Raw genomic sequence first — 21523 nt, 5'->3', positions numbered from 1 at the left:
GCTTTAATTTCTCGCCAATGTGAATTGCATTGAAATAAAAGTCAGTCAATGTGTAAAAGATTTTCAATGAGTCACTTAGCTTCCACAGGGAAGTTCAACTGGACCCAACAAATATGCCAAATATACAAATTAAAAATGAAACAAATGTACAAATATCAAATAAGCCAGCAACATTTTGGCTCATAGAATGGTATACAATATGGTACAGTGCTTTGGTATAACTCACTGAAGACAATGGTATTTGAAAAATATCTTAGCCTAATACTTGATATAATTTAGATTAATTGGTATAATTTAGATTAATTGTAGTGGACTTCTCTAAATAATATTGCATAAAGATATAATTTTTTTTTACAGGTCCCATGACATGCCAACCGGTGTGGTGTGATTAGCCGTTACAAGCCGTTTTGGAAATCTGCCCCTTAGGACATCACAGGTGGGTGTGTCCACCTAGAAGGATAGATGTCCAACGTTTGCTACAGTCCACTAGGTAGGCTGGTACACAGTAAAATTTGCAGTGTTGAAATCACATTGTTAACTTCAACTTGCACTTATAGTGTAGATTCCTCTACAGGTAGAGTAGATTCCTCTACAGATAAAGTTAAATTTGCACTGAAGCCTATGTTAAAATCCAGAGCTAAAAGTGTCGTGTAAAGAAGGCTCCACCCCTTTTTTTGGAACAACGCAGTTACACAGCCAGACCTCAAGAATCTGCCCTTGAAGTCAGCGCCAGTTTGAAGAGGCTCCAATAGAAAGGTGAGTGTACGTAATAATTTAAAATAATGTCATTGTTTTCAATCTGTTGCTTATTTAGCCTCATGGAAATACAGTGTGGCTCTGTGATTTAGCGTGAGAGGTCAAAACTGCATGATACATCACATTTGTAGTGACAACTTTAGCTAGCTACGTAAGCTAATCGGTAACGCTAGCAAGGTAAGGAAAGTTCCAATAGCAACTACAGTATGATCATTTATTGATTAAAACATGCCACGAAATGTGAAAATAATGAATGACTTCTTGATATTTTAATCACGTTATGTCAAGAGAATTGATTGTATCGTGGCTCCGTTGTCGTTAGAGTTATGCTGTCCCATGATCTCTTCGTGACCTTGTGAAGTTGATTAGCTATCTAACGGCTAACGCTAGGTTAGTTAGCAGTCATCATAGCTAACCGTCGCCACTAAGCCTAGGTTTTCTTGAGCACAGCTATCACTATTTGCTAGTTTTATGCTTACCATTGTGGAAATTGGAAATTAAATTCCCTGTGCTTAGTTATTTTGGCGACAATGGTGACTGTGTAATTTTGCAGTGTGAAAGATGGTTGACTGTATTGCTGATGAGGTTGTTTGAAAATGGAGGTTACTAGCCGCCATGTGCTCAGGCTAGATTCTGTCTGCTCAGTGCAAATGCATTTCAAAGCCTAGAGAAGGTTATGCATGGAATTATGTTTATTTAGTGCTGTACTGGAAATCAAGTTTGGTCGTTTTTCTTAAGTTTGTTTTGTCTTTAATCCCTCCTTCCAGGCAAACGGATCATGTTGGTCAAAGTCAAGTTCAGAGGCATCCAGAAATTCATTAGCATTTCCGAAGCCAAGCTCAGTGAACTGCTTGAGTGTGGTAAGTCTAACTTTAATTGAAATGATTTTGTCTGGTCTGTAAATCAACTTAATGAACTGATATTCAGTATTCCTTAATGCATTATGACCTGTGTAGTAGTGGCTTTTGCCCAAAAATCATATTTGAAGTTTGTCTGTTTCTTAACATTAATATTCAAATATATACAGCTTTTAACACTAGAAACGCCGGGCCATTTTGACTTACTACTAGTGCCACAAGAGGGGGCAAATGACCCCCAAGCCATTTGAATGAGAGGCTGTGCATTTGCACATAATGATCACTAGGTGGCGCCAATGAACTATTACCGCGCGAGCGCCACATGTGTGTGTGTCACAAGCCTAGTCCTCACGATTTTGTCATAAATGTACATATATGAAGTACAAACAGCCTATATTTTCACTAAGGGTTTAAGATTAAATGATGCAAATAAAATAATTAAATTAATTGAGATATGCCTATATTGTTATCGTGGATATTTTGTCAAGACCACTCCATTCCATCTACTTTATGAACCAGCAGTTGGCTGAGTGGTTTAGCATCTGCCCTGCAACATGGGCGACCCCGAAAAATGGTCTATAATAGCTTTCCTGGTCTGAAAAAAAAAAAAGTATGAACACGGGGTGTTACAACAGACATATTTTGGAAAAGTCAAGAAAGTAGGGATTTGGAACGTGATCGAGTGCAAACATATATTTTATTTTAACTCACAGGGGTCATTTGAACCCTTCAACGGCTGTTCTAGTGTTAACAGCTTTTCACTAGGGGTGTAACGATACATCGATGTAGATCGATACATCGATTGATTGGCGAACGATCCAACTGCATCGATGCAACGGCCAAACATCGATGCATATCGCAGTATTACACCCTTTTATTATTATATATCTCCTTTCGCGGGTGTTTGTGAAACTATTTCTGCGCAAAGAGCCAAGCCGCTCGTATCCATTCACCGGTTAAACGAGGCAACAGCGAGCACATGTGTGAGCGCGAGGATGTCTAGTTTCGGTTTGTGTTGCCAGATTGGGCATATGTCCCAGCCTAACGTGATTAAAAGTAGCCAAATCGGGCTGAAAAATGTGCCCAATCTGGCAACACGGACGGCTTATCTTAACAGCCAAGATGATTCCGAGGGATGTTTTGTTTTTAGAAGAAAACTATCCACACAGATAGGTTGGGAATGGTCTACTTTCAAAATGAAAGATCATTACAGGCTCTTTAATTTAAGCCATAAAAAACCTTTGGCACTTAAATGCAATTATGTGGCACTTTATTATTTGTATTAAAAATAGATTTTTTTGTTTTAAATATCCGGAAGAGCAAAGAAATAAAATGATGAAATTATAATTAAGTTGATGTGAGTTGATGTGATTGTAAGAGGTTGTGTTAAATGGGCATATGATATCGTCTCATATCGATCGCATGCCCCTGAATCGAAATCGTATCGCGGCAGACTTTTGATATCGGCAAATATCGTATCGTTGTCCAATGAATCGATATAATATCGTATCGTGATGAAACCAGAGATTTACACCCCTACTTTTCACATGGCATAGAAAAACACTAACTCATAACTAATGCTGTTGCCTTAAGTCAATGACCTTAATGGTTCATGCTTTGGAGAAAATGTGCTCATTATGTTTGTATTCCCCATAGCATTCCAGAAGTTTGGCATCTCCCTCAGCCAATTGCCTAATGCAAAGCTCTTTGATGACTCCAAAACTGAGGTTGATCATGAGGTGTTTGAAGAAGTGATCGGTGCAAATACTGGTGTTTATGAGCTATCCATTGATGGTGTCTCTGAAGGTTTGTATTGTCTAATCAATGTCATGTTGTTGTGTTTTTTTCAGGCTGATATAGATGCTATTGAATTCTTTTTCCATGTTGATAATTGGCAGTGGGGACACAGGATTATACTCTGCATTAATAATGTTAAATGTCTAAATAGGACATGGGTAAAACAGATGACCCAACCTGTATGTCCTAGGGTACTCTTTCTCGTTGGGTTGTTTTTAGGAGACCTTGGAGGGGCTCTTTTACCTGTTTGGAAGAAAATGGTTCTCAAACTTTACGTAAAATATTGCTATGCAGGTTTTGTTTCTGAGGCACCAGCTGTTGGCCAGTCGACACCTGTAAGTCAAGAGGACTCTGATACTGACTCTATTGTCATTGTGAGCGAAGAAAGTCCCCAGGGGAAACGGTCCAGACCAAATAGATCTGATGCCCATGCTGTAAGTATCTTTTTTGTGGCATATTGGCTCGAAATTATTCAACCGTGTCCTGGACTATTGAGCCATTTGTCTCAGAACACCAATATACCTAGAGAAAGTTCCCAAATGAAAGATAATTCATGGCCTGTTGCCATGGAAATCCACAACTCTGCTTGCTCCCTGCAAAGTTATATTTGCCCAACACAATCTAATGGCAACTGGCAGATGCTCTTAATTAATGCGCAAAAGCCTCCTGGATCCATTCAGTTCAAGTTTACTGTCATGTGCTCGCAAATAAGCATTTATCAGCAAGTCCTCCATCCTGCTGTCTTGAGTTTTGCTGAAAAGACGTTGAAGCTAAACAAATTCATGTGTATGTGGTAGTCATGTGCAATGACTGCTGCAGGCTAAAATAAGAGCTCTCCATCTTATTGTTGTTTTCCTAGTTGGTTGACGAAATACTTCGCAAGAAACCTGGTGGTGATAATGTCATTAGGGAGTATGACAGAACAAAAATGTTGTCAGACAGTACACGGCGGAAAATGGTGAACATTCTAGTAGCTGAAATGATGGAGAAGCATGGGTGAGTGTCATGAGCATTGAACACAGAATCTCTTCTTAGGCTATGCTAAGTATGTGATTAATAAGACGGAATGTTTGTTTCCTAAGAAAAATGCCACCACGCCATGTAAGAGAAATGTATGCACGGGGAATTATCGAGCTCTTTCCATACCTGAGGGATCCCCAAGCAAAACATGGCTACGTAAGTTGTTTGACATTTGTGCACCCCCAACACACAAACTCGTCCATACATGATACTCACTTGTTGACCCTTCACCTTTTTGAAGCTATGAACAGCCTTTTAAACTTTTGTTTCACCGATAGGAACATTACTATGATTCCCAGAGCGGCCAGGGTTACCTCAGTTGGCGAATAAAGACAGTCCAGAGAAACAGCTCGCACGGGAAATCACCAATCTCCATCAAGACATTTGATGGAGGTCCAACAGCACAAAGACAAGTTGCAGGCACCTCACAACACTCTGATGAAGACTGCGTCAATGCAATCTCCCTGATGAAGCATAGTGTTGATGAAGAAACAGTCAAGCAGAAAATGAGGAGTACCTTTCGGTATCGAAGGAATATGGTTGAAGATCCTGAAAGATGTGGCGATGTCCTGGCAGAATACCCACGTTTTAAAGATGTGAAAGGCCTAGTAAGTAATGATTTTCAGGTGGATGCATGGATCTATAGTTTGAGTTGGGTACTGTCATGAGACATTTCACAGTGGCCAAACTATAAAATAAAGTGGACATATTTTGAGAATCGAATTAGCATTGATAGATTTATGGTCTCAAAAACAACTCTCTTTTTCCATCAAGATTGAACAGGACTTTGTGGAGCTGTTTGGAGAGGCCACAAGCAACACATTTAAGGAGAGATGGCCCACCGCCTTCAAAGACAAAATCCTCGCCCAAAGTAAGGGACTACACCGCACAGCTGAGCTCCAAGAACTCATTGATGTTGCTGAATCATCTGACCATGTCAATAGTGATCGTGAAGATATGGGTAAGGATTTATACATTTATTGTTCAATCTAAATTGCAACAGTTTATTCTTTGGTTTGACCAGTCTGCCTATTGATCATATTATTTTGTGTGTCTGTTTGTTTTAGGATGGGACAGTGACATGTCTGGAATCCTCCTCCTCCTGTATCTATTTCCACCTTCAGCACAGGGTCGCAAGCAACCTGGCAAGATGGCGGCGGCTCAAGCAGAGAAGCTTCTCGTGGTGTTTCAGAAGGTTAGCCCAACAGTGAATAAATATTACAACCCGCTGTAAAACTATTGCATTAGACATTTTATCCAATGCAATTGTGTTATGCAGTAGTAAGGCCTTCTGTGGAATCTGTGGAATTGGAAGCTTGATATACTATTTTACATGGTCTGGTCCCAGAAGCAGGGTATTTAGGATATTTTATATGCAACATCATGTATTTACACAACCGTTCAAAAGTTTGGGGTCACCTGCTCATTTTTATAACCAATTAAAATAACCAGATTGACTGGAAATTGAACAAATGTTTTTTGTTCTGTTTGTGTGTCATCGACAGACAGGAACCAGCATACAACAGCACCTTGATTCCATCGAAGAGAGAAGACAGCCCTATCTTCTTGCCACCGGTACCAAGAAAAGTCGCATCCATACTGGACATCATGCTGGACAAGCATACTGGACAAGCAAGCCATAGCGTGTCAGGCTGTGAGTGCTGTTGGAGCATTTGATGAACTTTTTAAAGCTCACTTTGTATTTGGCACATCCTATAACAATGCGCTGTACAAAATGTACACTTTCATTCAGACCACAATTTTTGAAATAGACATAGGGAAGGTTAGAGAGACTCCTCGGGTTGCTGAACTCAGAGCAAGATTGCTCCACTAAATTAGCTGTTGAGCTCTATTAATCTATAAGCAAGGTGGTTTCTGACTATATGTTGTGTATTCTATGTAGTCAATGTTTTGGTGGGGTGAATCTTCTTGTTAGACACTTGAAGAGTGTTCATGGTTTATTGCCTGGGAAAACTCTCTCCCTTAAATGTGGCCAGGCTGGTTGTTCTCTAGAGTTTGGGTCGTTTTCAGGGTTTAGAAAACATTTAAATCGAGTTCACAGTGGACAAAGTTCAGTTCAAAGTATCACTGAGGGACAGACCGCTGAGGCCAGAAATGTGTCAATGTCTTGTGATGATGATAGTGATTTGTGTTTTAGCGATGTGGCTACCTCCTCTGTCAAAACTGCTGATCTTTCAGTGACCAATAAAAACACCAAGGATGCTTGTGGAGCTATTGTAGCTCAACTGCTGTCAGCAGGAGTAGGCCAAAATACTGTTGATGGGGTAGTGTCGTCATTGGAAGAACTTGTAGAACAGATTCAAAGTCAGGTGAAAGAAACAGCTTTAAAATGCTTGTCCCCAGAAAAAGAAATGCATACTGGAATTACAAAAGCATTTAGTGAAATTGAAAATCCATTTACCTCCCTTAATACAGTCTCTAAACAGAAGTCCTATTTCAAAGAGACATGTGAAATTGTTACTCCTGTAGAGAAAGTACTTGGAGTCAGGTTTGATAATAGGAGGAACAAAAAAACTGGTACTTACGACCAAGTGCTCGTCACAGACAAATTCTCTTATGTTCCTATTCTACAAACAATACTGTCCATTTTCAAAAACCCAAAGACGAGTAGTATGCTCAAATCTGGCAGGAGTTCCCCAGATGGCTTCTATGTTGATTTGGAGGATGGGTTATACATAAAGGCACATCCACTTTTTTCAAGTGAGAGTCATGCATTAAAAATACAGTTGTTCTATGATGACTTTGAACCATGTAATCCCTTGGGATCCAAGAAAGGTTCTCATAAAATAGGAGCCATATACTTTACATTGAGAAATTTCCAGCCTAAATTTAATTCATGTTTGGACAACATATATCTATGCATTCTCTTCCACACCCAAGATATTAAAACATATGGGTTCAATGCAATATTAGAGCCACTTGTATCAGACCTTAAAGTACTCGAGACTGAGGGAATTGAAGTTCAATGCTTTAATGACCGTTTACGGGGTAGTATATTCCAAGTAACGGGGGATAATCTTGGATTGCATTGCTTGTTTGGATATGTTGAATCATTTTCAGCCCGTTACTGCTGTCGATTTTGCCTGACTGAGAAGGAAAAGTTTCAAACTGTCTTTTTCGAGGATGACCCCAGTGTGACTTTACGATCAAAAGATATACACCTGCAACATTGTGAAGCTATTCAGGCAAACCCAACACTAACTCATGTGTATGGTGTTAAGCGTTATTGTTTACTTGATGAGCTTAAGTTCTTCAGTGTATCAGAGAATTTTTCTGTTGACATAATGCACGATATATTAGAAGGAATAGCCCAATACGAGATGAAACTAGTATTGGAATATTTGAAGTCCAACTTCATTTCACACAGAGAACTTCAAGCTCGGATAGTCTCATTCAATTATGGCTACACAGAGAGTAAGAACAAGCCACCTGGAGTCAGACTAGAAGAAGGAAATGATTTAGGGCTTAATGCTATCCAGACATGGTGTTTTGTCAGAAATATGCCCCTTATATTTGGGGATGTTTTGCAGAGAGGTGACAAGTGCTGGCAGCTTCTTTTACTACTTGTGCAAATAGTCAACATTGCGTTTTCACCGATTTTAACAGAAGGTTTGACCATTTGTTTAAAACATGTCATAGCTGAACATCACAGGCTATTCAAACATTTATTTCCCTCTAAAAGGCTTTTGCCGAAACATCATTTTCTAATTCATTATCCACGTTGTATAAGACTTCTAGGGCCTGTTCTTCACATGTGGTCAATGCGTTATGAGTCTAAGCATTATTACTTCAAGAAACAACTGAAAAGTTTTAAAAATGTAACTAAGACTCTAGCAATCAAACATCAAAATGACCTGGCCTACAAGTTTGGCTTGGCGTCAACCACTATTAAAAAGGGTCCTGGGAAAATGGTTGCTCTGTGTGATGTCAATGAAGGTGACAATATTGCATTGTATTTGAATGTTTCTGTGGAAATTTTTTGTTTTGAAAGTTAAATGGGCAAAAGTCCATGGCACTGAATATCGCCCCAAGTTGATCATTTGCAGTAGTGTTGACATTGATCTTCCTAAGTTTTGTCAAATCAGAGACATTATTATACAAGATGAAAAAGTACTTTTGATCTGTGTAGTTCTACATACAGATTGTTTTGATGAACATTTTCATTCATTGAAAGTCAGTTTCAAAGAGGTTGAGGAATGGAAGATTGTCAGTGTAAATGAACTTGTGTACCATAAACCGTTTGACTTGCAGATGACATATGGCACACAGGATGATTTCAAATATATTGTGCCGAATTGTGTCTTCATTCAGAAGTCATGTTAACCTCTCCAATAAAATCTGAACTGAAGCTGAAATATTGAAAATGTGTTTTATTATAATTTGACACTTAAAAAGAGTAAAAATAACAATGGTGGAACAATTTTCCTTTAACTTAAAGTAGTGTTGAAACAACACTATAAATGTAGAAACATGATTAGTGTTAAGTTTTAATTACACTTGTCAGTGAAAACTGTGACTCAATAAGTGTTATTCTTTTACACCTATTGTTGTTAAATATACACTGGAGAATTAACACTGGTGTTAGAGTAAACTTGACACTATCGGGAATGGGACCATATGTTATCCCAAGCAGTGTTAAAATTGACACTATAGGAGTAAATTTAACACTATTGAATTTACTGTGTAGACTGATCTATCCAGCACACATCTGGTGGACACGCCCACCCGTGTGATGTCATAAGGTGCTGATTTCCAAAACGGCTTGTAACTATGGCAAGCCAACCCCGACAGAAATCGACCTCATGCCGTCACGTATCACCTTCATTACGCCGTAAAAAAAACGTAAAAAATAACAGTGTTTTTTACGCAGTCATGCGCAAAAGATGCGCTGTAATTTACGCCGCAATGAAGTCCTTCAAGAGCATGCGTAAAAAACGCAGTTTAGAGCATCAAACCGCCCTCTAAACGGCTCTCTCAGCCAATGCATTTGGTCTGCTTGTCTTGATCAGCGATTGGGCGCAAACACTACAAATGCATTGGCTGAGAGAAAAGAAGGGCGGAGATTATTAGCATACCACTCTCATCCACTCTTAAAGGACTTCATTGCTACGGAGCCCCTTAGGTGACATGGAGGAGAGAAAAAAAAATGAAGGAGAAAAAAAAAAAAACGTGTTCTGGGGACAAACACTAACTACAGTTTTGCGAGATCTTGAATTTGTTTTGCGAGATCTCGAGTTTATTTTGCGAGATCTTGACTTTGATTTGCGAGATCTCGAGTTTATTTTTGCGAGATCTTGACTTTGATTTGCGAGATCTCGAGTTTGTTTTGCGAGACCTCGAGTTTCATTTGCAATATCTCGCAAATCCTAGCGTAGCCTACTTGTCGGTGTGTGAGTGTAGTTCTTCATATTACCAGCAGGGGGGGGAAATTTACTCTAAAGTCGGCTCTGGTTAGGTGAGACGAAAGTGATGTCGAACATATTATCCTTTGCGTAATTCTTCTAAAAACGTGAAGATATAAGATGTGAACATTATTGTTAGTATCAGTTTTTTAAAAAAGTTCAACGTTTTTTGTCTTTCGTGGTTTTTAAAATCAACTTCCGGGTCAGTAGACGGCGGTAAATAACGTAGATATATGGTGAAGAAGGTCATAAAATGGAGGTGGACCTGGAGAATTTCCTTATCGCCAGAGCCGTGGCACAGGACAAGATAAACCACATGAAGACAGATAAGGTGGGTAGGAACTGCTCTTAAGTTGCTTGCTGTGTCACCCAACCTGGGCAAACAGTAGCCTATGTGTAGTTAAGTGTCGTATAATTCCAGTGAGTGAACCGCTAACTGATAGCAGGCTAACTAGCTCAAGTGGTTAGCGCTCGTGTCTTTCGATCCTGATGTTAGAGCATGGAAGTAAAGTTAGAATTGTATTTGTAATGCTTTCTGTAATCTTGCAATTGAATCGTCGTATGACGATTTTAAATGAAGCGTCGTATGAATACGGGGACGGACAAAAATGTCAGTTTCGAAATCATGTCGTGTCGGTATAACATTTAATTGGTCGGTGGGTGAAGATTTGGAGTTCGTGCTACTGCTACTAACGATCTGTTGTAATATGGTGGTCCTGGAATTACCTGTGTTACGTATTTTAAGAATCTAAGTTACCTACACATAGATCTAATGATGCAGGACCAAACATATAAGCCGTAAATACCATACATAGCCACAAGGGGAGCAAGACCCTACTGAAGACTGTAATAAATACTTTAGCCACAGAAGGCAGCATCACAGACCAGGCGAGAAAATACCGAAGATTATCTCACATCGGCTCCCCCCACTACTTCCGGACCGCGCTGATCAGATCATAACAGCCTACAGACCCACATTGACTTCAGAAACTCTCGGCAGCCCATACGGATAGGGTTAAATAAGTTGGTCAGCTGGGAGTCGCTCAGCACGTGTTTAGAATACATCTTCAATCTCCTTTTGCTTCATAGTCATAGTTTACCATACCGAAATACTTTACCAAATAAAGTAACTGTTAAAAGCTATCCTTTGGATTTTGAACCTTTCCTTGAAGAAATACGTAATAATTGGTGACCTCTGACGTTCTTGGAAGTTCTAAGGACCAAGACTCGAACCACCAACCACCGAGACGCATAACAAGCTCTTCACAGGCCATTCAAGAATGAGGTAAGCAGAGCCCATTGTCTTAAAGATTGAATCTGCAATAGAATTAGTTATAGAAACGTTTAGGTGAAGAGCTTGTTACTGCCTCCGTCTGGTCTCGAGGTTCCGTGGTCTTGGCCCGGATTTAAATTCATACAGCCGGTTAGATAAACGGTCTCGGATACGCTAACAGATTGAAATTAAATAACGAACTCACGGAGCAAAGGGCTAGGAGTGTATTTTATATGGTTTCGTAGATAGACATTATCCGATCCCGTCTAGATTCTAATGTTTGTACCGCGTGGGAGAAACAATACCTGTGGTTTTTGTGTTGTGTGAAGAATGTACGGATGTTAAGCCTGTACAAAAGATATTTATAACCGACCAGAAAACGTTTGAACCCTTACGGTGGGGTAAAAAAGGTCAAATATTAACGTTAATCTAGCTTACTTGCATAAAACCGGTGGCGTAGCTTTGTTTGCTGTGGAGTTTGAATGGGTTTGATTCCTCCAGGCCCGGTCCATTGAAAAGTTTGCATAGTATATAACGCAGCCGTAGAGGCACACATGCGCCGTTTTTAACCCATCTGTTTTGAGTGCTTCGCTAACCCGCTGTGGGGACAAACTTGCAGGAATCTCATACTTCTTATAGAGATCGAATACAGTGCGTTTGGCCATTGCTACCTAGGTCAAAACTAGTTTGTTTCTACAGCATTTTGTAGACACGTGGTGTACGATTTAAAGGGACGGCGCGTCTTGGAAACGTGCGTTTCCTTTGTTCATGCCTTCACAGTCTTTATAGTCAGAGCCCTCTTTTGAAATAAACGGGGGGCTCAACTACAGTATTACATTCTCTCTCTCTCTCTCTATAGCCCCCTCTCTCTCTCCCTCCCCCTCTCTCTCTCTCTCTCCCTCCCCCTCTCTCTCTCTCTCTCTCCCCCTCTCCCTCTCTCTCTCCCCCTCTCTCTCTCTCTCCCTCCCCCTCTCCCTCTCTCTCCCTCTCTCTCTCCCTCTCCCTCTCTCCCCCTCCCCCTCTCTCTCTCTCTCCCTCTCCCTCCCTTTCTCTCCCCCCCTCTCTCTCTCTCTCTCTCTCTCATCCACTCACTCACTCACTCACTCACTCACTTTGATACTCACTCACTCACTCACATACTCACTCACTCACTTTTATAATCACTCACTCGCACACTCACTTTTATACTCACTCACTCACTCTCTCTCTCTCCTGCAAGTCGGTAGGGGATGTATGGTCAGTCTTTTGTTAAGACTGCATGACCTCTGACCTGGACAATAGCAGATCTCTCTCCCTCTCCCTCTCTCTCTCTCCCTCTCTCTCTCTCTCTCTCTCCTGCAAGTCAGTAGCAGTCTTTTGTTAAGACTGCATGACCTCTGACCTGGACAATAGCAGATCTCTCTCCCTCTCTCCCTCTCTCTCTCTCTCTCTCCCTCTCTCTCTCCTGCAAGTCAGTAGGGGATGTATGGTCAGTCTTTTGTTAAGACTGCATGACCTCTGACCTGGGCAAAAGCAGATCTCTCTCTCTCGGCGCCGGTGCCATCTTGTGGCCTGGTTGCGCAGTCCGGTAGGACTGGAACAACTCGAATAGTTGTTGTACTTTTTCTCCCATACCCTAGAAAACTCCTTTTGATAACCCCATCCTTTTGTCCCAATCTCTGTCTCTCCTATCGTAAACTCACCCCCCTACCCACCTTTTGTCTCTGTCTCTCCAGATCCAGTCGTAAACTCCTTTGATAACCCCAACCATCTTGTCTCTGTCTCTGTGTGTAGAAATATGTTCTCTCTCCATAAATATATTCCCTTAAAGATCCATCTGTTTCAAATGATAACAATGTTTTGGCAGCTACTTATTCAGCCAATGGTGCAAGTATAATTGTCACATTTCACTAGTCAATAGCTGGAAGTATTACCATTGTATATTTCATTCCAATATTTGAGGTATTTAGTTTGATTTTGATTTAAATATCAATATCTAGTTCATAACTACAGTTTCCGCACGCTCCTTAGTGCCATCATCCTCATCCTCTACGAATCAACAAATCCATAGCAATAAGTTGAAAACTTATTGAAAAACTGATAAAGCAATAGTTTCTGACACATAATATTTTGGCTATAGTTTTGTAACTAATAGAATTCAACATCTATGGGAGAACAATATTTATGTATACATGTGATAACATCTGTAAATCCACTTTATTTGTACAGACATATTACTTTTGGGCAACCAGGAAGGTTGTTCCCAGTTTCAATATGGAATATTGAAAAGTAATTAACGTTGTACAATCTTGTAACTCCCAATTCCTCGCTCTTTCTCTCTGTCTGCCTGCCTGTCTAAAGATAGGCCCTCCCTCACCCCTTAAATTCCTTCCCCATCCTTTAGTCGCTGTCTCCCACCCCCCCTCATAAAGACCACCCCCCCTTCCCCAGAGAATAGAATGAACCCCCACCTTTCCCACAACACCTCTCTATCTCTCTCTCTGTCGCTATTTTTATTTGTAGTTCTTGATAGTGAATCCAACCTCCCCTCCCTCCGATCCCCCTTCATGGATCTCCTCCTCGTCTCTTCCTCACGCCTGAACCTCCTCGTAAAGACCAACCCCCACCCCTCCCACGACACCTCGCTCTCGCTCTCTCTCTCTTTTTAACAACGATAACTTCTATTTGTAGTTACCCTTATCATCCAAGGATCTCATAGGGCTATCTGTGTACATATAAATGTACACACAACGCAGAAACAGAGTGCATTGAGAACACAAATTGCGGTTAAGTAGTAGCCTTATGTTATAAGGTACCACAGTTTTCAGCCGGACAGATAGAACTCGGAGAAGTTTCTGTAGTCGGCTGATACGCATGCAGTTTGCACCGCAGCCATATTTGTAGTTCTTGGTAGTACCCCTACTCGTTAACACGAGATTATTCCCAATTACATCTCAACATCTCCAAATGTACCACAAGAATATAACTATCATAAGTCCCAACTAGACGACCCCCAGCTTTCCAAGTAGCCGATCTACTGTTTTCCCCTCATCCAGCTCAAGAATCCCCTTAATTGTCTCCCCCACCAGACGACACCAACTTTGCCTTGCAACAATAGGATCACACAGCCCTGCAACTTAAAGAGAAACACACCTAGGCTGTACCTTCAAACGCTCTCTACCACACACTGCCTTATTTACATTGCTTAAAGAAGGAGACTAAACCCCTTCCTATTGTCAGTTAAATTGAAGTCTTATCTCATTGTTCTTTCTCCCCCTTACCCCCTCCCACCCCTAACATCTGGTAATATGCTGGAACCAAAATGTAAATTTAGTTAAGTGTTTGTATATTTGAGGGTCTGTGTGTCTTGGTGCTGAAATACGGGGAACCAGTCCCTAGTTGATATGATATAAGCAAAACACGCAAATATTTGTGCAGGTTGTAATCAATGTTTATTGATTCACCAACATTAATAGTTTAAACGATCTATAAATGTCTTGCATTTGTACTAAATTTGCTCTCTTTTCTCGTCAGGCCTTTGCAACCCGAGCAGTAATGGATGCCCGACATTCATCATTTTAATCATTAACATTTCTACAAAAATTCTCTTTTCTAATCAAGGAGTGGCAACACAAAGATCAGTTGCCCACGATCATCATTTTACTTCTGTGCATTAAAATCTTAATTCTCTTTTCTCTTTAGGAGGTGGCAACACAAGCATTAAAGTTGCCAAAACACTCATCTTTTTACTTCTCTGCATTGATCTTAATTCTCTCTCTCTCTCCAGGAAATGGCAGTATAAGAACGAATGCCAAACACTGACAGTAATTATTTTTTTTCAGGTTGCTAAGCCCTTCTGTCTATTAAACATGCGTTTTGTGTAGCAAGACAGGTAGAGAACCAGGCTGGTTCAAATAGACATGGGGTTCAACTGCTAGAATAATATGTCTAATTAATAAATGGTGCACATGGTTTTAAACGGTGCCCAAGGAAAGAGTTAGCTCAACTGATGTAGTCACAATTACAATACGTTTTTTGCGAATATTAAAGGTACATGGGTTAAATTCTACTATAATCAGCTACTACATACAAATAAACTGAATAACACTGCATGTGTGTTCAAAGGTCAACTATTGCTTCCATTGAAGCGATTGCAATAGATATAATATTTAACCACCAATATGCATGCAATATCTTGTATTCAACAATTAGGAAAGCCGGATTCCAGAACCGAAAGAAGTCCTACAAAAGGACACCAACCCAGGGGTCTTACATCAAACCAGATCCCTGTACGACAGTCACACGGTGATCTTAAAGGGATAGTTCACCCATTTAGAACCGGCGTTCTATCATTATAAAATCGCTATTGTAATGTAAATTAATATATAAAAAAATATCAGTCTAAACCAGTCTCCCCTTGGCCCATTTTTCCTCATCTAATTTTCTCCCGAAATGACGTCAAATGACGCGTTTGACGTCATTTCGGGAGAAACCTCTCTTCCCGCTAGATGGGCCGAGGACTACAACACACTTTTGGTGGCAAATTTGCCGGAAATTTTTCCACCAATAAGGAATGAGAGGGGGCGGGAGCTTGCACGCTCAGCTCGCGTACTGAGCGGGAATGAGAGGGACGGGAGACCGACACAAACCTCTGACCATGGCAAAAGCAACAGCTGAGTTTGAAAATATATTGCTGCATTGTGATATTCAGGGCTATTTGTATGAGCCAGAATACAGCGAGGAAGAACTGAGACGAATAGAGGAGGAGGCTGCTGAGGCTGCAGCTGAACAAGCCTTGCCTGTTGCCGAGGAGCCGGATCGCGCCGGAGTGACCTGGTGGTGTACCTGTTTGCTCTGTTCACCTATGGAGACTCACAAAGAGTCCCGGTGCTGCAGCGAATTTCAGCGATGCCAGTTTCTTCGCGATGAAATGGCTGAATCTGGCGAGGAAGGGGCCGTGTGTGTAACATCTCACCCAGGCTTTACGCCTCATCTGAACCGTTGGGTATTGGACACTTATTTCCGGACCCAGAAAGTCAAATGGAAACGCCAGCCAAAGCCCGCCGGGAGAAACGGACGTCTGAGCACAGAGTAAGTGTTTGTTTACTAACACATTGGCTACAATCGTTTTGAGTCACGGGGAACGTGACAATGTAGTTATCCGAAAGTAGCCGACCTTATTGGCAGAGCATAGGCTACGTTACGTTAGCTTCAAGTCTGTGTAATGCTGTAGGCTACTCAAGGCATAATTTATCTTGCTTTTGCTAATTTTGTTCTTTCTTTCTTAGACAGTATAGGCTAACATCTTACCGGCATTTCCTGGAGTGGATACTGCAAGGTGAGAGACTTGGGAGAGGCAATCGCCTTGTTTTGCCAGCATGTGTTGTCCAGGCCATCAGGGCTAATTACCCAACACAAGATGGGCAGTACCGTGGCTACCAGGAGACGGTAGATGCCCAAGATGAGCTGTGATATTTAGCAAACTCACCATACGTTTTGTTTTTGTATATAGTTTATATTTTATGAATAAAACTTCAAATTCATGTTGGTTGTTGTGATTTGTTTACTATACCAAATGATGTTACACTAAAGTAGGCCTGCTGTATAAGATGAACACTTATTTCAACTGGGGAGAAAAGGTTTATATATAGCCTACTTGATATGCTGAAATACTGTCATGAGCAAATGTTTGATGTACAGTAATATACAAATGATACCTAAGTAGCCTACTTATAAATCTATTCTTGCTACATTCATACATGATGGCTGTATGTTGAACCTACTTTGCAACTTCGTGATTTATACCACAAATTGTAGTTTTAACCATATGGAAAAAAAATTTAATGACAGATTTAAATAATTATTGCAGTGAAGTTTGTTATGGTGAACATGGGTTTATACAGGAGTCCAAGGTAAGGTAGTAAAAACAAGATTTTATTCACAAAGGAAAATGATCCAATATTTACAAAGATAAGATTGAAAACAAATGTTTTACAAAAGATATGTTTAAATAGATAAAATAGGTCAGATGTCCCTCTCAGAAGCGCCTTTTTAATTCAGCCACTGCCGCCTCCTTTGGTGGTTTTGGCACTGGTGCAATGTTAGGTGGCAGCGCAGGCTGGGGCAGGGCAAGTGAGGATGTTGAAACCTTATATCTAATCGTTGGGTTTCGTCTCCTGGTTATGATACTTGTGACAAGTGTGTCAATGAACTGGGTGGTGTGTGGAATAAAAATCTGCTTCACGACCCACTGCTTGGATCTCCTGCAAAACACTTGGTTGAAGCGTGGTTGTCCTGCATAAGAAATTAAAAATAATTATAGATAAGACTATGAAGGCAACATTTGAGATGCTGTACTTTTTTCAAATGAATTATACCTGAATTATTCAGCTAAATCTGCAAACCGTGTAAGCTGTGAAAATTATATTCTTGATTCTTCATTGAGCCACTCTTACTACACACCTGTCTTGGTTGTGGCCTGCTTTCTTTTGACAATGTTTTCATTGTGCTCCAAACATGCAAGATGACCCCTTTCTCTCATTCCCTGGAAAGAGAATCCCTGCCTTTTTGGGAGGTACTTGAGCATTGCACTGTGAAAGATCTCCAGCGGCCCTGTATGCAATAAAATAAAAAGGGAAAAGAATATGAGAATGAAAACATGATCATTACGGAGTGATTTTGTAAAGTATTCAAGCTTATAAGGAGAACTATTATGAACTCACCAGTGTGTTTGAACAGGGCCATCTGTTCCAGGTCTTTCAAAAGCCTTTTGTCATTTACCAGCGATTCGAGATTTTCAAACGCTGAAGACTCCCTCTTCATCCATTGGCGCTTGCTTTGCTCCTGGGCTGTTAGAGGATGATGTCCACACCGGTTTGTTTGTCCATCATCCTCCGTCCATTCATGCTCATTACACACGTGGTGTAGAATGGACTGCCATCTGCATTTCAGTATCTGTATGAAACAAGTATTATTTACAATTATAAGACTATATATTTTTGGTCTCTAAAAAACAGATGAACAAAGCCTTTGATTCCTTACCTCTGTATCACCCTTGCTTGTTGCACAGGTAAACCACATGTGGTTTATGATTGACCTATGAAAGAAAAGAAAATTAGTAATTTAGAAACTTACAAAACAATGAAAAGCTTGGCACTTTACAAACCAACACTGACCTGCTCCATGCAGCAAGAATTTCGTTCCCTTTAATTGCTCCTTTCCTCTGTATCTTCTTCCTCAAACCTGAAAGAATAAATGTAACATAAGTTCGGTCCCCTCACAACATTTGTTGAATTTTTTTGTAAAGTACAGCCAAATCCCATCCTTTTATCTGCAATATATAAATCACTGTGCTGCAAAGCTCTGGACATGATTTGTGAATGGGGAGGGCTGGAGAATGGGGGAGGATTATGTTTTGTTGTGTGTGTACAGGGAAGGCAAAAAATACATACCTTTCGCTGTATGCCAGATGTCAAACTCATGCCGAACATTGGGGAATTCTTCCCTCATGATCTTGCGTATCGATGTTGAGCGGTCCGTGGTCATCACCTCAATATCTAAGCCATCACCCATGATCTCATTCATGCCTCTTTTGAAACCGAGTGGTTCCATGGCAACAGAGCTGCCGGCTTCTGTAGACTAGAAAATAAAGTTGAATAGTTACTTGAATTGAATAATAATTTTCACCGCAGCAATAATAACATATTTTTATTTTCCAGTGTTAATCTTTTATTTACCTGCAGCAGTTCTGTGTGAATAATCTCCTTGGTGTCGTCCAACATGAGGGTGTAATGGCAGTACTTGGCACTGAAACCTGGGGTGTCACACCGGCCATCCCCTGACAAGTGTAGCTTCTTCCCATCCTCCTGTTCTAGGTACACTCTGGCCATGATTTCTTTTCTCTGTTGTTGATATAGGTCTTCAATGGCAGGGTGCAAGTAAGCCTTCTGCATCTCATAAAATGTAGTCTTGGCGATCATTTGGACATTCATGGTCTTGCACCAGTCTGACAGTTCAGTGTACGTGCCACCCCTGAACTCAACAGCTGCCGCTGCGAGGAGGTTCACCTCTGCCATTCCCCTCACTTCAGGCGATGATCTCCATGTCCCGGAATGTCCAGCAAGACATGTCCACGTCACCTTCCTTTGCGCCCCACAGTCAAAGACAGTTTTTGATGACAGAGGCTTGCCGCACATCTGGCAAAATTTGAAAAGTGACATCAAGCAGGACTCATTCACAATGATCTTCTTTCCATGCCAGTCATTGATGCCTTCATCTTCTGATGAAGACGTTGACGTGGGGGTGACAGTTGTGTTGGGCTGATAGTTTTCGTCTGCTTCACCCACAGTGCTAAAACTTGAATCAAGGGTCCCAGGTGTGTCGGGGCACGATGTCTGCAAAACAAAGAGGTTTATTTTTAATTGTAAAGATGACCAATTATATAAATATTATTCCTTTAGAATGATTAGTTGAAAGTTAGAAAGTGTTATCTTGTGCAAGTAATATATTGGCAAAATATTTGATTTAGATCATTTGTAAAGTAGCCTTTTCAGAATCTTACCGATAGTCCTTGGTCCGAGGGAAAGGTTTTCACTGGTGTGGATGTCAAAGGGAAGGTCTTCAGCAGGTTGGAGGATGCAGAGAGAGTCAATGCGCAATGACCACTATCAGCGTTCTGTAATGACACAGGCATTTAGTTTGTCATGTTTTTGGTACCACACACACAAAAATTGAATGTAGGGACAAGAATAAAACTGCTCAATATGCATTTGCTTCCTAGTATAATGTTAGATTATATCACTCACTGAAAAGGCTTTTTTCCTGCTTTACTTTGTTTTTGAACTATTTTAGCAATTTGCCCCGATAGCTGCTATTCGTTTGGGTCACGTGACGTCACTGTAGCTTTGCGCCACCACCTTGACGACCGATCTCACCCACTGACCCATTGATTTCAGTGGTAACTCATGCCGGCAATTTGTTGTGCAGTGGGCAGTACATACTACATACCTAGCGCAAGGCAACGGGCAATGCTCGTTCAAAACTCATCCCCGGCGTCCATAGCGAAATCGACAGTAATTCTAAGCAAGCACACAGAGACCCGGGTAGCAGCCGAGGGAGCGTATCTATGATCCCGGGTCCTATGTTCCCCGGGTCCTATGTTCCCCTCTTTGTAGGAGACTGGGGAACAAAGGACCGCTTTTCCCAAAAAGGGTCCTATGTTCCCCGATATGTTAGTTTTTCCACCATTACTGCCAAATACCGGCCGAGAAAACTACCATTGCAAGTGTTTACCTTTTGTGGAAGAGGGAGATGTCGGAGAACCTGACGCAGTCTTTTCATACGCCGGTAAACAAACCCCGAGAAGCCCAATCCCTACGAGAGCCCCCCGCGCTACGGCCAACCGGATGCGCAGAGCCTTTGGCCGTGATATTATTATACAAATTATATTATATACTAAGAGCTCCGGGAGTCGCAAACGGCATGGGGAACATAGGACCCTTTTCACTGCTAGTGAGCTCTAGCAGTAAACTGAAGTGCTCACTAGTAGCAGCACAGAAATATAGTAGAATATTACGACAGTCTTACCTGTAGGCGACTGCGTTTCGCTGCGGGAGGTGCATTAGAAGCCCCGGCCTGTTCGTCACCTGGGAACGGGCCCACAGCGAAGACGGACGGAACAGCAGTTGGTTTGAGTGCGGACCTTATCTTGCCGAAAAGTCTTCCATCAAAATCCTCCAGTTTGAAATGGAGACTGCATATCGTTTTTCCTTTTATAATTTCCATCCCGGTGTCTTCTCCAACTCTGGGGTTGTTTATCGCCCGCAGCCATAGTTTGCAACGATGAGCGTCTTTCACTGGCAAACCGTGAAAACTTACACTCTGTCCCAACCTCGACTTTTCGGTGCAACCGGGTACCAAACAACCACTGGGCATGATTGCTTTTGGAAAAACGAGTCAAAACTAGTCAACGACGGTTCGTGAATAACTTCGTGAATGTTTGTTTGCTCGCATGGGTCCTTCCCCCTTTTAATTGAAAGAGGTGGGCGGGCAGCGAGCGCAATGCACTGTGGTAGTTGGAGGTTCTATTTCATGTAGGCTACGCCGTCTAGGCTTCGCCTTATGCAGGCGCGCTGAAAATTCAAACTATGCACCTATCAGCGTGGGCACCGCCCACATTTCCCACGGTATCGTGTCTATATAACGCGGTGTATACCGTCGCTCATCCTCCCTTTTCTTTCAGCACTTGTGCTTATCAGCGAGAAATTGAGAACTACAATTAAGAAGATGAGAACTTCAACACGGATCTCCCAAGCCGGTGGCAGCGGCTCGGGCGAGGCCGCGGACAAACGGCCCTTTTCAGGGCCACCTGAGAGCGCTCCTAGAGCTAGGTCCTTTTCAGGACTCCTATGCGCCTCCTG

General features: G+C 41.4%; 2 protein-coding genes and 1 long non-coding RNA gene across 5 annotated transcripts; 2 read left to right on the top strand and 1 right to left on the bottom strand.

Annotated features, from left to right (window-relative positions):
• The first annotated feature begins 654 nt into the window (after positions 1-654).
• LOC132459260 (uncharacterized) lies at positions 655-6022 on the top strand. Of its 3 annotated transcripts, XM_060053664.1 has the most exons (9): positions 655-756; positions 1524-1616; positions 3270-3419; positions 3705-3844; positions 4270-4406; positions 4493-4586; positions 4709-5038; positions 5205-5391; positions 5498-6022. In XM_060053664.1, the coding sequence occupies exons 2-9, from the start codon at positions 1535-1537 to the stop codon at positions 5662-5664; spliced, it is 1287 nt and encodes a 428-aa protein (XP_059909647.1). In that variant the 5' UTR covers positions 655-756; positions 1524-1534; the 3' UTR covers positions 5665-6022. The 3 variants fall into 3 exon arrangements, with proteins under 3 accessions (XP_059909647.1, XP_059909645.1, XP_059909646.1); XM_060053662.1 differs by having other exon boundaries at positions 3270-3844; XM_060053663.1 differs by having other exon boundaries at positions 663-933; positions 3270-3844.
• Positions 6023-15775: 9753 nt separating this feature from the next.
• LOC132459029 (uncharacterized) lies at positions 15776-16648 on the top strand. Its single transcript, XR_009526084.1, has 2 exons — positions 15776-16196; positions 16398-16648. It is a non-coding gene; the product is annotated as an uncharacterized LOC132459029 (long non-coding RNA).
• Positions 16649-17093: 445 nt separating this feature from the next.
• On the bottom strand, positions 17094-21094 carry LOC132459046 (uncharacterized). The gene is made up of 9 exons (XM_060053430.1): positions 20691-21094; positions 19666-19779; positions 18842-19498; positions 18557-18743; positions 18281-18347; positions 18147-18201; positions 17828-18059; positions 17568-17717; positions 17094-17399 (listed from the first exon to the last, which is right to left on the bottom strand). Exons 1-9 carry the CDS (start codon positions 21036-21038, stop codon positions 17143-17145), a joined length of 2067 nt encoding a protein of 688 aa, XP_059909413.1. The 5' UTR covers positions 21039-21094; the 3' UTR covers positions 17094-17142.
• Positions 21095-21523: the final 429 nt, after the last annotated feature.

The sequence above is a fragment of the Gadus macrocephalus genome, chromosome 6 (genome assembly GCF_031168955.1).
Source record: "Gadus macrocephalus chromosome 6, ASM3116895v1".
NCBI classification, from domain to species: Eukaryota; Metazoa; Chordata; class Actinopteri; order Gadiformes; family Gadidae; genus Gadus; species Gadus macrocephalus.
This window is presented reverse-complemented; position numbering and strand designations above follow the sequence as displayed.